This window comes from Pipra filicauda, unplaced genomic scaffold (genome assembly GCF_003945595.2).
Source record: "Pipra filicauda isolate LSUMZ 115617 unplaced genomic scaffold, ASM394559v2 scaffold21_size4447388_pilon, whole genome shotgun sequence".
Classification (NCBI taxonomy): Eukaryota; Metazoa; Chordata; class Aves; order Passeriformes; family Pipridae; genus Pipra; species Pipra filicauda.
Window position 1 is genome coordinate 4,170,245 of NW_024104332.1, and position 16,159 is coordinate 4,186,403.

At 49.0% G+C, this 16,159-nt stretch overlaps 1 protein-coding gene across 1 annotated transcript; it reads right to left on the reverse strand.

Annotated features, from left to right (window-relative positions):
• Nucleotides 1-479: 479 nt before the first annotated feature.
• On the reverse strand, nucleotides 480-5,942 carry LOC113997900 (maestro heat-like repeat-containing protein family member 6). Its single transcript, XM_027740099.2, has 15 exons — nucleotides 5,599-5,942; nucleotides 5,291-5,355; nucleotides 5,032-5,181; nucleotides 4,699-4,847; nucleotides 4,318-4,465; nucleotides 3,885-4,072; nucleotides 3,660-3,797; nucleotides 3,266-3,380; nucleotides 2,704-2,841; nucleotides 2,318-2,494; nucleotides 2,034-2,189; nucleotides 1,774-1,875; nucleotides 1,422-1,524; nucleotides 1,099-1,155; nucleotides 480-789 (listed from the first exon to the last, which is right to left on the reverse strand). The coding sequence occupies exons 1-15, from the start codon at nucleotides 5,738-5,740 to the stop codon at nucleotides 590-592; spliced, it is 2,028 nt and encodes a 675-aa protein (XP_027595900.2). The 5' UTR covers nucleotides 5,741-5,942; the 3' UTR covers nucleotides 480-589.
• Nucleotides 5,943-16,159: the final 10,217 nt, after the last annotated feature.

Genomic DNA, 16,159 nt, shown 5'->3' on the forward strand with positions numbered 1-16,159 from the left:
CAGTTCTTTTTCTCGGCAGGTGCCTTCCTCAGGCAGCACCCAGCGGTCGTGCCCCGCCAGGGACCCCTTGCCCTCCTTGTCCCCAGCCAGGCCAGCCTGGCCCCCTTGGCGCTGTCCCCACCCTCCCGCCCAGGCCTCCAGCCCTTCTGCCGCAGGCACGGCAGACGCCCCGGGCAAGCGCCACAGCAGCCGGCCAACACCTGGGCAGGACACAGATGGCACTTCCTGCCTGGGACAGGGCTTCTGGCCATCTCCAAGGACCTTTGGCTCAGGGATCCCCACAGCTCCAGCCTTTGCCCAGCTGCTCTGCTGCAAGCTTGGAGGCTTCAGCACAGCACCACCAAAGGCCAAGGGGACTTAGGGCTCTTTCTCTTCTCACTGCACACCTGGGCAAGCGTTGCTGAGCACAAGGACCCTTTTTCCCCTCTTCCCCAATGCCCTGTGCAAACTGGGCACCAAAAAACACTCCTGAGCCTCTGTGTGTGGCAAGAGGAATTTTATATTCCTATGCTGGACTAGAGGGAAGTGCTTCCACAGCGGGGGTCTTCCTCACAGGCTCACGTGGCCCCAGCAGACACCGCTTCCCACATCAAGCCTCCCCAGAGCTCAGGCAGCACAGCCACAAACTGCCCCGCAGAGCAGGACAGCTCTTGCAGGCCCCGCACAGCCAGTCTGGCGGCTGCTGCAGCTGGGGGGATGCAGCTCTCTGAGCAGCTTCGAGCACACGGCAGCTCTGAAGCGCCAGGCTTGAGATGGCGGGGCTGGTGTCGTTCCTCAGACCCTGAAGAGCTGCAACAGGGAGGAACAGAGCCAAGGTCAGAGCCTGGATCTGTGGCGACCCAAGAAGCTCCTCCTGCCAGGACCATCCCACCCAGTTCTTGCCATGGCCAGCAGGGAGCAGGGCCCAACGGGATCAGCCGGAAGGCGCTGGCCACCAATACCCCCCGTGCCCCTGAAATCTCTCTCCGCTCTGCCCAAGCTGTCTCTCATCCGTGCAGGGAGCAGAGCCCTCCACAGCCGGGACAGGATTGCAGCTCCCTGCCCAGGCTCCGTGCTCCTCCCGCCAGCCTCCGCTGACACCGCGCTGCCCTCACTCACTCTCGATGATGTCCTGCAGCTCTTCAGGCTGTCCCCGCATGTACCTCCCGGCCATCCCTGGGAACACAGATCCTGTCAGGGCCCCGGTGGCACAGCTCCCCCCCGGCGGCGCTGCCGGCCCGGCCACGCACCCTCCTGCCCTGGCAGAGCTGAGCCCGGGGCCGTCCCGCCTCGGGACGCCCCAGGGCTGGGCTGGCACAGGGCGGCAGCCACCAGGGCACTCGGGGCTCCCCAGCACATCCCTGGGCCGCATCCTGCTGCCGCTGCAGCAGCCGGGGCTGGGGCCCAGCTGCAGCGGGGTGGGGAGGGACCTTGTGGCTCACCCATGAACCTGAGGGCCGCCTCTCGCAGGGGCTCCTGTGGGCTCTCCAGGTATGGCAAAGCCTGGCGCAGGTACTCGGCCACTCGACTCCGCTCCTTTTCCAGCTGCAGAGAGAGGCAGGGCAGGAGGGAAGGGTTGGTTGGGGCTCTGCCCCTTGGCCGGGAGCTGCCTGCGCCCAGCACTGGCCTCCCCTGCCCGCACGCCCCAGGTAAGGCAGCAGCGTGTGGGGTGCAGGCCGCTGTCCCGCAGGCGGCTGCAGCAGTGGGCAGGGGCACAGTGCCAGCCCCACACTCTGAGCGTCGGGGACTGGGGGCTGCTCCAGCCTGGGGCTGGGGCTTCATGGCCGTCCTTACCAGGCACTCGCTGAACTTCCACAGCTCCTTCCTCTTCACTATCTTCTGCAGGTCCTTTCTCTTCAGGAAGCCGGCCACACAAAGCAGCGCTTCCCCAGAGGCCTGCAGAGCAACAAGCACTGGGAGATGGCACCACGGCCCAGGGCAAAGGACCCGTGTCCCTGGAGCAAGGCCAGCAGGAGGCTGGAGCCCATCAGGTGCCAGGGCAGGAGGCAGCCCAGCCCCCTGCCACGGGGACACCAGAGCCCACAAATGCTCACCTCTGCCACTCTCTGGTTCTCATCGTGGCAGTGGAAGAAGAGTGGAAGCAGGCTCTGGCGCACGTGTGGCTTCAGGGCCTTTTTTCCCTCTTTCTCCCCTGTCACCATCACCCCACGGAAGAGGAGGATGGAGGACAGCTGCACACTGCTGTCAGCCTGGTGGAAATAAAAAGACCTCAGCACTGGCTTCTCCAGGCCCACCTGGGCACAGGCCTGAAAATCCACAAGGCACAAAGTTTCCTGCCAGCACCCGTTGCCTGTGGCTGCGGGGCACAGAGCCTTACGTTGTCGAAGAGCGGCTGCAGCGCCTCAGCCAGCTGCAGGGCGGTGGGGCTGGAGAGCTGGATGTCTTTATCGGAGAACAGAAAGCCGAGGATGCTGACAGTCCTCCGGACCAGCTCTCCATCTGCGTCCCACAGGAGCTGCACGAGGCTTTCAGTCAGGCTGCCCATTCTTTTGGCCTGTGAGGAACACAAGGCTGTGCTGGGAAGCCATGAAGGGCTGCAGCGCCAACCCCACTCCGGCGGGGCAGCCCCACGTGCTGCCGCGGGGCCCAGAGCCCAAAGGCCTGTCCCGAGGGACTCGGGCAGCTGAGCGGGGAGGCAGCAGAGCTGGCAGCAGCTGTGCTCCCCAGCCCCAGCATTGCAGCGGCCAACCGCCCCTTCCTCACCGTCACGGCATCCTGGCTGAGCACCACCAGGCCCCTCAGCACTTGGCGGCGCATCTCTGGGCACTCGCTCCACAGGTGCCTTGAAAGGATCTGCAGGACGCTTTCGCCGCACTCCCTCACGTCCAGGTAGACCAGGGCCTGAAAGGCACGGAGCGGTGACGGGCTGCCCGGCCGGCAGCAGCCCGCACCCGCACAGGGCTGGGCCCAGGCAGCAGCACAGGGCGCGGCACCGTCCCGGGCAGCCCTGCCCAAAAGCAGCAGTGGCTCTGCAGAGCCCCTGGGCTCCCCGCCCTGCGCAGGCCACTCGCCCGCTCCTCTGTGCCACCCAGCCCTGGCATTCCTTGGCCTTGAGGAGCCATGAGGGAAGCGCGAGTGCTGGCAGCAGAAGGACCCAAAACACAGCTGGGGACAAGTGTCACCCCAGCAGCAAGGGGCCAAGGGCACACAGTGGAGCCCCCCCTCTGCCCCAGCTCCCTTCACTGGGCTTCCCTCGCAGATGCGGCTGCACAAGGCCAGAGAGGTGGAGGCAGCTCGGCCAGGCAGCGCTCGCCATCAGGCTCACCTCCACAAGGAACGCCATGGCAGGGAGCTCCCAGGGACACATCTCCTCGCTGAGCAGCTCCAGGAGGCAGCACACAATGCTGCAACACCAGGGGGTGCAGACAGAGCCCATCTCCCTGGCAGGAGGGAAACAAGAACTGTCATGCCTGAGCTGGCTGGGCAAACCTCTGCCGGGACTCACTCCCAGAGGCCTGGTCTTTCCCCAGCACCCCGGCAGGGGACCAGGGCACTCTGGCAGGCGGCTCCTCCTGTGCACCCGCCTCTCCCAGCCTTTGCCACTCTGCTCGGCCATCCCTGGGTGACAAGGCCCTCCGGCCCATGACCACGGGCACTGCGTGGGGTGTCCCGTGCAGAGGGCAGAAATGACAGGGGCAGCGGGGACAAGGGGGTCTCACCTGGCCAGCAGACCCACTGCGTAGTGGTGGGTGTCGGCGTTGAGGAGCGTGTCCCAGCCACACTTGCGCTCCAGTGCCACCACCACGCTCTCGCAGCGCAGACGGTGCAGCAGGGCTTTGAGGGTCAGCACTGCAAACCTGCGTGCAGAGCAAAGCCCAGGTCATGCTGGGAGCCCTGGCCAGCCCCGAAGGTGTGGCAGGGACAGGAGGAGGGGGATGGAGCACCTGTTGGGCTTGGTGGGAAGGCTGCGTTGCTTCCGGCACTCCCTCCACAGGGTGTCAACCTCCTCCGGCATCTGCACTGTGCTGAAGAACACTTGGAAGAGCAGATGCACAAAGAGGTTGGGGAAACACTCCCTCACTGCCCGTGTGCAGCAGAGCAGATGGAGGATCTTCCAGAGTGCCACGGTTGCCTGCAAAAAGGAAACCAGCCGGAGACAGCTCTCAGTGCCCAGACATCCATGGGGCAGGGCCCGAGCGTGGCAGGGAGAGGCCAGGGGAGACACAGCAGGAGCAGCCGGCCTGGTGCCCCTGAACCTGCCCCTAAGCCAGCTTGCCAGCCCAGTGCCTGAGGCAGGGAGATGCAGCGCTGGGGGAGGATGAAGAGCTGCCGGGGAGGTGACGTGGCGCTGAGCAAAGGCCGGTTCCAGAAACTCACAGCCAGGGCAAAGACTTCCGTTTCATCCCCATCAGAGGTGCGCATGCTGCAGGCTGGCCAGCTTCCCAGGACGAGGGCAAGGATCGTCAGCACCGACTCTGCAGTAGTTCTCAAGGAGATGATTGCTCTCCACATGCTCACAGCAGCTCTGGGGGGTCAAAGCTCTGTGTCAGCGGGCTCTCAGCCACAGTGCCATGGCCTGGGCACTTCCCGCTCCCAGCTGACAGAGCCACAGCACCCTGAGGAGCAAGGAGGGCACATGGGAGCAGGATCCGTGGCTGGCATGCCAGAGGCTCCGGGAACTCTTGGCCTGACAGACACCTGGGACGGGCTCTACAGGATGATGGGCTGGTGAGCCCTGGAGGCAGAGGGGCCCCATACCTGTCACAGCATGGGGCAGAGCGCAGCAGAGTCACCACCACATCCACGGGGTGTGCCTCGACCAGAGCCAGAAGAGTCCTGTCTAGTCTGCGCTCAGCACACACATTGGCCGTGAGCCACCGGTGGATGTACCTGACGAAGGCTGGCACCTGCAGGGGGCACGGGGCAGACTTGGAGAGCTGCCAGAGCCAGCAACTTGCCCGGCTTCCCCCGACAAGCGCTTCCCTTCCCACCACTCTGGACTGGCCTCAAAGGCTGAGGGGGCCCAGCGGAGCCGGCGTGAGGGCCCGCACAATCCCTGCAGGGCTGGAGCCCTGGCCACAGGCCGCTTACTTTCTCGGCACTGGAGACACCATTCTCCACAAGCAAATCCAGCAGGGCAGCGCTGGTCTCGGCATTGCAGAGGTCAGAGTTTGCCATGCCCCCAGCGCCCATGGCGATGGTCTCTTCCCTCCAAATGCACCTGGTGAATTGGCAAACCATCTGCAGGAGAAAGGCAGGAAGAGAGGGATGTGCCCTGGAGAGCTCCGACAGCGGTGCCAGGCTGAGCAGGGACAGCAGGCCCAGCCCAGGAGGCCGTGGCTGCAGGTACCTGTGCTGCCCTGCGGAAGCGGCCCCGGGCGCGGTCCTGCTCCTGTGTCCGGTCCCGGCCTGGATCTGGCAAAGAGCGAGCGCGGTCAGAGCTGAGGGGCTGCGGGACAGGCCGCAGAACACGGCCCAGCCCTGCGCTCCACAGGCAGGGCCAGCCCCGGCATGCCCCGGCATGCATGGAGCTGCCGGGGGATCAACCCCGAGCCCTCCTTCCCCCTCCCTTTCCTTGGCCCTGTCCACAAGGGATGGGATGGCAAGAGGCCCATCTGGCTGCAGCCACCAGCCCTGGGGCCCAGCTCTGCCACTCACCCTCCTGCAGGGGCTGGGGCTGCTCCGCCTCCTCAGGCTGCTGGGATGGGGCAGCTCCAGGGCCTTCCTCCTCCCCCTCCTTCAGCCAGGCCAGCTTGGGCACCCTGGGGGGTCTCTGCTCTGTGTCTCTCTCTGGCTTCATGGCTTCCTGCAGGAGAGATGGCACGGAAAAGCTCTGGCTCACCAAGTCCTGCACAAGTGCCTTGAAGGCACCTGCAACACAGCAGGTTTGGGAACGCTCCGGCTCATCAAGTCCCAAAGTCTGGCCTGGAGGGGCCAGGGGGGAGTTGGAGAGTTGCCAGAGGGAGCAATTTTCCCAGTTGCCCCCGAGAAGTGCTTCCCTTCCCACCACACTCTGCTGGCCTCAAAGGCTGAGGGGGCCCAGCAGACCTGGCTTGAGGGGCCACACAGTCCCTACCCACAGGCAGCAGGTGCTCTCTGTCCTGGCATCTGAGCGGACCAGCTCAGCCCATCTGCCCTGCGAGGCTTTCTGAGGTGACCAGGGCAGCACAAAATTTGTGGGATATTTATACTGCATGGAGAAGCTCCTTTCCGCTGAGCCCACCTTAGCCCAGCTGAGCCAAGCTCAGCCTAGCTGCTTTGCAAGCTCCAATCAGCTGATCATTGGGTGGAGCTGAGGTCTACTGTGTGAGATTTAAACTGCAGGGAGAAAGTGCTCCCAGCTCAGCCCAACTGCCTTTCAAGGTCTTCTCAGTTCATCAGGGGATGGTGTTCGGGTCGGTTTTGGGTGATATAAACTGGTCCAGGGAGTGCAAGCCACCACAAGTCTTGCAAACAGGGGTGTGGCTCTTCAGTGAGGGCATGGCAGGGCAGTTTGGACAGCAGGTTGCCCTGGCAGGGTGAGGAGGAAGGGCACAGCCACTCTCCCAGCTCTCTTTGGTGATCTGTGAGGTAGGTCTGTGGTTCTCTGTTTTTGTGGAGTTGGGCTGATAATTTCCGCACAGGGCTCCAAAATCTGAATGACATCAGTTCCACATTGGAAAGAAAGCTCTTACCCTACATCTCTCATGTGCAGTTGGTGGGCCACTCTTGGTACTCCAGGGGCAGCAAGAGCTTTCTGTTCCGATGCCTTTGGTCTGGGAGGAATCTTCGTATGGAATTTTGGGAGTTGGGCTGGCAGTTGTAGGGCAGGGCTGGAAAAAGCAAACAACAGCCCTTATCCCCAGCAAAAAAAGCCTGGTAGCTTTGGTTTTCTGGTGCAGTTGGTGGGCCCCCCTATGCACTCCATGGTCAGAAAGAGTTTTCTGGTGTGGAACCTTTTGTCTGGGAGAAGTCTTCGTCCATATGGAATTTTGGGTGTGGGACTGGCAGTTGCAGGGCAGGGCTGAAAAAAGCAAACAGCCTTTCTCCAGGGTTCCTTTGGGAAATGCTGTGTTTAACTGCTGAGAAGAGGGTTTGTTTCGTGTGGTCTTACGTATGGTTTCTGTTTGCTAGTTTCTTTTTCTTAGCTTAAGTTAGAAATGGGGGCAGCTCCAAGTTTGGAAGTCTCTTTTCCAGGTTAACGCAGTCCTGCGGAAAGAGCAGGGCCCGAAAGTGAACAATTTACCAACACCATGAACAAGTTTTTACTAAATGTGTAGGAAAACCAGCAATTTACTTTCTTGATTGAGTCTTTATTTGTTGTCTTTGCCACTACCTTACAGATGTTCCCCAGAAGAGCAGCACTGCTCGTTGCTCAACAAGTGCCATTGGAGGAGGTCTGGAAAAGCCAGTGGAAACTGTAGGAACTGCACGTGCTGTGCTCGTTTTCAGGTCAGGTTTGCATGGAAATGGGGCTTTCTGAAATACTGGAAATGCTGGGGGCAACTTACAGTGCCTTTGTTAGCTGTGTTCAGCGACTCAACTGATTAGAATTGTAGCTAATCAAATTTTTAAATAATTTGGAGATCTAGTGTCTGCTGCACCCTGATAGGGGAGAGAATAGAGCTGTGTGTGGTTGGGAATAAGTTATTAATGAAATGATTACAGAAACAGTGTTTTAGTTCTGCTTTGTACCTCATGAAAGCTGTTAGCTTCTGTAAGGCAGGAGGAGGAGGAAAGGGATGTTTTCATTAGTGGCTGCCAGCATCACAAAGGACTCCTTGGGTATTGCAAATCAGAACATCTGTATTGCAGCAGAGATAAGGGGTGGTAAAGGTCAAACAAGTCTGCTCTGTGCTTTTCTAGATATTGCACTATGTTATGAATAAATTAGGGTAGCAGCATCTGTTTGCCATATATGTAAACTGCTAAATAAATTCCTTGAAGATAAGAAAAAAGTGCTTCTGCTTTGGGTGTAAAAACACCTTTTTTTCTAGGTGTCGATACCATAAATAAAAAAAAGTGAACAATAACTCACACAAACATTTTAACAGTTTTAAGTAGGCATCTGGGAGCACTTTTGGTATATAAGCTTACTTCTGTGTCCATAAACACAATGCTAAAACAGCCTGACCTCAGTCTGGGTTAGTGGGAAATGATGGTATAACTGAAATTTTCGTTCATTCTATCAGGTACAACATAAGAGAGAGTTTTATCCCTTACCTAGTCCTGATGGACTACTTGTGAATGGTAAGAGCATTTAACAGAACTGTGAGTTGGATATGGTTAATCATTAGAATAGAACTAAGCATTTATTATTTTCATTTATTCATAGAATATTGATAAGACAATGTGTTTAAGGCTTGGGATTTATCTTTCCTGTGGCACTAGTAGTTCCCAGGGCAGGCCATGAAACTCCTTTTCCCTGTGAAAGTCACTGCTTCAAAAACTTTCTCTTGTTCTTTATGGTTACTGAAGATCAAATGATTGGATAATGATAGATTATCTCGGCAGAATTCTGATAAATTCTGCTGGACAGGGTTTTCAAAGGATAAGTGTTCCATAGTGGTTGTTACTCTGTCTTTTCCTATACTTTTTCACACTATAAAAATATATACAAACTGATAAACCTTAACTTAATAACTTCCAACCAACCCTGACTATATGGACTGATCTTTTCCTTTGTTCTCCCTCTATGGAATCTCAATCAGTTGTGACTCCTGAGCTTTGCAAATTCAGGTGTTATGGCTTGGCCAGACTGATCAAAACATGGATTTATGGGGAAAAAAAAATATGTTTTTTTAATTGCTGTTGTCAGGCTACATTTTTTGTACATTTCTCAGATTTGGCTTTCTTTTTAGGCCAGTGACCTTTTCAAGGCTTTTCAGAGAAAGGGTCCATGAGCACTGGAAACAATTACTTATTCACCAACAGCATTAGCAGCAATTTTATTCAAGAGAAATATCTGTGTTACGGCTGGAGAGCAGAATTTTGTGTGTGTTTTAAGGTTATTGCCATGATAATTAACAAGACTGCTTCAATTTTATCCTTTCTTGTACTTCTATACTGTAATGCTTTGCCACTAAAAGGAATGACTGTGGTCAGTAAATTTGTTTCAACCTGAGATTAGCACATTAGATAGAAGTAAAATCCTTCCACACTGTAACTGAATGAATAAATTCAATTTTTAAATTTGGCAAAATAGTTCTGCATTGAGCAATATCTATTTTGTTCTGTAATCACTTAGTAGAATGTTTGACTTTGCAGAGGATTCATTGTCAAGTAGCCTATCCTGGAAATGTGACCTCTTTTTCTTGCAGTCACTTTGGTGTTCCCTTAGCGAAATAATGAAATTTCAGCCCTAAAATATCTTGTCTTTATGTGTGTCCCTTTAATACATGCCACGAATATCATCATGAGCCAATGTGAACTTTGAAAAAATGGCACATCATTTATATCTCTTACTTGATATGTATACACATGTATACATATGTATACTTTAATGTATACACAGTGGTTGTGGCATGTTTTGAGAGCCATTTGCTCTCTATCTCTGATAGAGATTTCTTGATTGAGCAGCTGATATCTACATACAGAATATATATGTGTTGGTAGGGCAGCAGGAGGGTTGATGAGAGGAATATGACTCATGTTTTTTATTGCTGATAATAGGTGTGTGGGGGCTCTTTAGTCAAGGGATATGCAGAAAAGGTAGATGAGAGTTGCCTGATATTTCTGAAAGCAATAAGGAAAAAGAAAACCCTCCAGGGTAGTTATTGTGCTAGAGGGAAAAGGAAGCTGAGAAAAGCATGTTTCCTGCTCATTTTCAGCTGCAGTTGTATTTAAAACACAGGTATTTTTTTGTTTTTTCACTAGTTTGTTTCTAAAGATTTTCATAGTGGCAGATGAGGACTTGAAAGGTTGAGAATTAGGTGTCTTCTATATGGAGACACGAGATTAAAACTGGTTTCTCAGTACCAATGTGTAGTTGGTCCTAAGATGTTTTGAAACCCCCTGTTGACAGAGCTGTGATCTGGTTTTTTGACAATACAAGCTAGGCAAGATCTTAACCCAAGATTCTGATCTATACACAGCATACAGAAGGACACCTTACCTCCGTTTTTGCCAATAGTCAGCAGCTTCAGGGGACATTGAAAAAGAAAGCAGTGAATGGAATGTCCTGTCTGAGCTGTCAGCAGTGAGAATTTGACAGATGAGATCACTGGTTCTTTTATAACGTGAAAAACAACAAGAATTTAGATAAAGCTTCCACTTCAGTGCTGACGGCCCAAATCTGGTTGTGGTTACTGTTATGTTTCCATTCAGCTTCTCAGATGAATGACTGCACGTGTGCCATATGTTTTCTTTTTCCACTCTAAATATATAAGAAAGCACAAAAATGTAGGATGCTGTCAGAGACAAATAGGATACACAGAATGGGCCAAATGAGGAGTTTTGGCATTTGACCACTTAGGGTGTGTTTGGAATGTAGCTGTCAGTTCAGAGCTGGCTTACTGTTAAACTGTAAAACATGGTATTGGGCCACGTTTCCAACCTGTCATATAGAAGAGTTTGGGTTGGAGGAGACCTCAAAGATCACCTTGTTCCCACTCCCCTGCCAGGGGCAGGGACACCTTGCACTGGACCAGGCTGCTCAAAGCCCCATCCAACTTGGCTTTGAACACTTCCAGGGATGGGGCATTCACAGCTTCTCTGGGCAACCTGTGCCAGTGCCCCACCACCCTCAGAGGGAAGAATGTCCTCCTAATATCTAGTTTAAACTTACCCTCTTTCAGCTCAAGGCTGTTGCCTCTTTTCCTGTCATTACATGTTCTTGTAAAAAGTCCCTTCCCATCTTTCCTGGAGGCTCCCTGTAAGTTCTGGCAGGCTGCTCTAGGGTCTCCACAGAGCCTTCTCTTCTCCAGGCTGAACAACCCCAGCTCTCTCAGCCTGTCCTCATACAGGAGGTGCTCCTGCCCCCTGATCACCTTCCTGACTTAAAATTTCACAGCATCAAAAGAGCCAGACTGATTTATGCCAAAGTGGGTCACGCATTTATACAACTGGATTGCATGGATGGCCAAATTTTCCTTTCTGTTTATACTGGTTGGTAAAATATGACATTTATATATATACACAAAATTGCGGGGGTGAGATAGTGCCATTCTGAAAAATTCAGGCTCATACAAGAAGCCAAGTGAAGTGACACCACAGTAAATATTGCCCAGAAGTCAAGGAGTTTACCTTTCAAACTTATGTTGAAGTTTGAAAGTTTCAGCTCTCCAGAAATTATACATATAGTGTCTTTTACCCTATATAAGTAGGGTATGACCAGACCACCCATCAGGTCATTTATTGACTAGTTTACTAAACCTCCAAGCTGAGGAAACCTTGATATATATCTGATGTAAAACAAAACTGTCAAGTTCACCTGGAACTTCAGCAGAGCTTCAAATTTACTTCATTTTGGGATAGTTTTGTTTCAGTTTTTACGATTTTAGGGACATATTGAACTGCCATCTGAATACAAATATATCATTACAGATGATATCTGCATTTGGATGCATTGCTGTCTGCCTATGGAATGATGGATCCATGTCACAGTATCCATCAGCACTATACCTGTACTAAGTTTTGAAGTGCTTTCCCAACGACTTGAATTAATCAAAATGTTGCTAAGTAATGCTCCCCTATCTAATCTAATGACTCATTCATGTTACCTTAAACACTCACCATGTAATCAAACTGCTTAATAGAGGTGTAATTAAGTATAATTTTATACATTAACCACAATGTATCGATTTGTGCTGTCTACCCTACCTTTTGTTGGGGGAGCTCAGAACTATTTTTATTCCAAGGAACATTTTGCAGCTCCTTAAGCTGCCTAAGTCAGTTTTAGGCTTACTTCTAGGTTTAGAGAAGTTTGTAAAAAATCAGGACGTAGTTGGCGAACTTCTCTCATTTTTCTCAAGAATTGGTTTTCTCTACTACTACCAATTTGTAATTGTGTTTTTGCTACTCAAATATGTGACACTGGGTTCAGGAAGACATTAGGAAGCAAACCTGAATACTAATGAAACCATTTAATCCAAAAAGATCTCTGAGGAGAGGTAGACAAACATAGCTGAAGGTTTGCCAAAGGAAATAACCGAGTTGTTCATCCCAGGAAGGTTTGCAACGTTTTGCAGTGAGAGGGTCACGACAAATTTAATATTTGTTTATATTTTCATTTGAGATCTAGATCTGAAGTTAATGTCTTTGCATGTTTAGAGCAAGAGTCTGCCTCTTCTCTGAAGCAGCAGCACAGTCTCTATGGATTTTTTTATTCCCTTTTAAACCCATCTGTGTATGCTGCCTTACTGCATCTTAATCACATTGCGTTGTATTTAAACTTCCAAATTAGCAACAAGGAAGAGGTTAATGTCTGGAAGATGGTGGGGGTAAAAAGCAACTGTGGATTGCAGAACATGCTAAGTGAAAAGGTGGTGTACACCTTTGCAAAGAACTCCAGCATAACTGGTCTTCCTTTGTATGTGGATTCTACTTCCTATGCAATCTACATTTCTTTGTTTTCTGAAACTACCTTAACTTTGCACTTAAAGCAAAGCTAGACTAAATAAATATCATTTTTCATACTGTTTTTATCAACTTTTCTATTTTTTTTTTCTAGGAACTTAACATATCAGTCATTTAATTTGTTTTTTCTTGCTCTTTCATTGTTGGCTGAGGGGTGAATGTAGCTTTCTGTGTTTCTTGCCTTGGGTTTTATGGTGCACTGAGGGAAAGCACAGCTGTGATTTGCAGTTTATGGTGCAAGAGGAGAGAGAGGCAATTTGATGTTCTGCATGCCTTGACTTTTAAAATGGATGGAGATAGATTCAGGGACTAAGCAATCCCTTTCCCTTCATGTTTTATGTCATTCAGTTGTTTGACATTATGTGCATAAACCTTCGCTCACAAACTTTTTAAGCGTTTAATTATTTATACAAATTTTTGCTGATATAATACTTTACTGTGCGTTGTTTTTGTTAAAAAATGTAGAAATAATAAATTTGTTTATTTTCTCACTGTAACTCATTTTCTTAAGTTGCATCATTTTGCAAAGCTGAATAGTTTGGAAATTGTTAAGTTTTAGCCTTACAGGAAATGGCTCGAGCCATGACTTTTACCATAAAGCATGTTCATGACTGCAAACACTTTAGTTTCTCTGTAAATAGCCACCAATGTGGAATTATTGTGTATTTTCTGAAACCAGAAAGGACGGATTCATCTGGTGTTGATTTTCACGTTACCACAAGTTAATTATGCCTGGTAAAGATTTTCTTCTTTTCCATTTTATGTTGGTGGAGAAGCTACCTAGTTCTGCTTCATCCCAGCAAACCGGGCTGATGCCCAGACAACTATTATTAGTAGCTGCATTGCCACAATTTATCCCAAACAGCAAAATTTATGATTATCAGGATGAACGGTGCAACCCGAAAGGGCAATTCTTGGGGAAACATGTTCACGTTTCCTCTCCTTTGTAGTTATGCCATGTTCATGACACCTACATTTTCATCGTTCCTGTTGTTTTTATTGGGTATTTCCATCAATTAGAAAATAGCCTTATATTTTTCAATTTCAGTCTTGGTTATAAGACACAACCATATGAGGAAAATCTATTTTAATAAGTACCGGAGAAAAACACAAATTGAAGCACTTCAGTTGTGATTCAGTTCCATTTTCCTGAAGTAAATCTGCACAAATAGGAGGACTACGTGTCTCATACCCACCTACTTTGTGATTGCTGCTTTTTTAAGGAACAGTTGTATTTCAGCACCACCTATAGGTATTTAAAGGAAATCTATTTAGATCTGTGACACCGTTCACAGATGAATTCTGTGTTTATGGAAAATGAGACTATTTGTGACAATTAATATGGCTGCTGTCACAAACATTTTGAATCTTCAATCTTGGTTCAAAAATGTAATAATATGCTACATAAGATGTATAGAATATGATACATTATAACATCACATGTTAATTTGTGTTATTGAAGAAATATTTAGTATGAAACTGCACGATCAGAGAGCAGGACAGAAACCATGATGAGCTGCAGTTTTCACAAGTGGTTTAAGTTTTTCCCAGTTTTGGGTAACTAAGAGGGCTGAGAGGCAAACAGAAGGCTTTTAATGGTATAAAATTTCCTCTTTGTTCATATGTGGATATTCTGTACTTTAGGATGTACTTTAGTAGTTTTTACTAATTAAAAAACACAGAATCTGTCTTCACCCTTAAACTTACATAGATGTGGTTGAAATTTTTAAGCACCTAGTACATTTTGGATCCACTGTCTCCTTAATATGGAATTATTCATATTTTGGCATTGGGAAGGAGCAATACAATTACTGGCTTTTTTTTAAGGAGCAAGGTGTGAGAATTCAGGTCACGTAGGTCTCCCAGAGAAAATATCTCAAAAATAACAAATGCATGAGATGTTTGAATACAAAATGTCCTAGTCTGTCAGTGCCCACTGAATTTCATTTTAATATTTCATGCAGTACCTCGAATTTGCATGTAGTTTAAACAAGGGGTTTCGTTTAAGTTTATGGGTTTTCCTTGGGTTTTTTTTTTTTTTTTTTTTTTTTTTTTTTTAAATTAAGTTAGAACATCTCAGATAAGCTGTACTAAACATATGCCAAAACCTGAAGCCTTAAAATACATTACTAGGTCTAAGGTAAAAGCTGTTCAACTGGATTAAATGTATTTTCCTGGAAGTAAGCATACCTGACTGGGGGGGAAAGTGACAAAAATTTGAGATTTGCTTAAGTGATTTTTTAGAAGTTAATCTGTTCTGCAGATTAAATATTGCTGCAGAAATTCAGTAATATTATATAGGCTACACAGGCTGGCTCTTCAGAATTGCTGACCCTTGCACTGGATTTATACAAAAGGAAGAAAACATTTTAGGGGCTCTTCTGGAACTGCCCAGGTTTTCCATGCTAATAAAAGCACTAGTGGATTTATGTTCATCCAGCAGTCATTGCTGCACCACAGCTGTTTAAATACACCCTAAATATGCGAGATAGACACTGTATGCCAAATATAGCCCTGCAATTCCTCCTGCATTCAGAAATGCTGTCCTACAGCCCATTTAAGACAGCTCCCTGTCTCTACATAAATAAGTAATGCCACACAGAGCAGGGTGGAAAGACAGAGTCAATCCCTGTGTGGACACAAGGCCAGAGAGAGTGGGGGTTTTCCTCTTTATTTTGTCAACAGTGGAAAAAAATAGGGCAGATGCCCTATTCTGCCTTCATGGAGAGAATACTCATGGCATGAGCTGTAGCTTTATCTCCTGTTTTACAGAGGAAAAGCTTCTTGCTGTGCCTGAACAGTTTCTCTGTGTACCTGGCTAATGTAGGTTATATAGTGGAGGCCTGTGCATTCAGGTTTATTGATAAGTGAAGCAGGAGTGGCCTTTGGCTGTACTTTGGGCTTTCTAGCCTGTATTTCTGAATGTGAAATTATTATTGACCAAATTTTTCTACATATAATGAATATGGGCTGAGCCATCTCCTCCTTGTGAACCCTTAACTTCTTCTGGGAGTTCACTGTCTGTGTGACCACAAGCAAAGAATCAAGCCAATTCCTTTTTTTTCTTTTGCTGTTCTGGACAGATGTTATTAGTAGCATAGGTCACCCCTACCATCCAGAAAAACAAGAAAACAAAACAAAACAAAAAAAAACACTACAAAATCAGACCCAACTCTGAAAACCAGCTCTGAACAATTACTGACCTGTGCATGGCACTTCTTATCAAAGTGTTTTGAAAATAAGGTCACTACTTTTATAAGATAATGGCATACATGTGTTTATCACTGTGTTGAAAACACACACACAAGGCACACCCAATCCCAAAGACCTTAAAAAAACTCCAATGAGATGGGCCAGTGTTATTAAGCAGTACAACACTAGGAATGTGTTTGGGGAAAGTAGGAAAAGAGGTTCCTAACACACTCAGAACTGGAGAGTCCTGCTCTTTTCATCTGAACTTTAGCAGCTCAACTATTTCAACTAAAAAACTTCCTTGTAATTTGTATTTAGGCCTCACTAGAGAATCTACAATACGAAGCTATGGTTTAATAATTCTCCCTTCTACATAGCAAGACCAAACTTCATTGTAAGGAAAATAGAGCAGGGACTGGATGAAGGGACAGGAAAGCAGTGGAGATATTAATTCCTTTGTAATGTAACCTCC

What these genes read in the sequence shown, in the direction of transcription:
- LOC113997900 (XM_027740099.2), bottom strand. Translation starts at nt 5,740, where the DNA reads ATGAAGCCAGAGAGAGACACAGAGCAGAGACCCCCCAGGGTGCCCAAG. An exon ending in GCAGTGGGTCTGCTGGCCAG is followed by an intron (nt 3,381 to 3,659) that starts GTGAGACCCCCT and finishes CCCTCCTGCCAG; the next exon opens with GGAGATGGGCTCTGTCTGCA. An exon ending in GGCGGCCCTCAGGTTCATGG is followed by an intron (nt 1,156 to 1,421) that starts GTGAGCCACAAG and finishes CTGTGTTCCCAG; the next exon opens with GGATGGCCGGGAGGTACATG.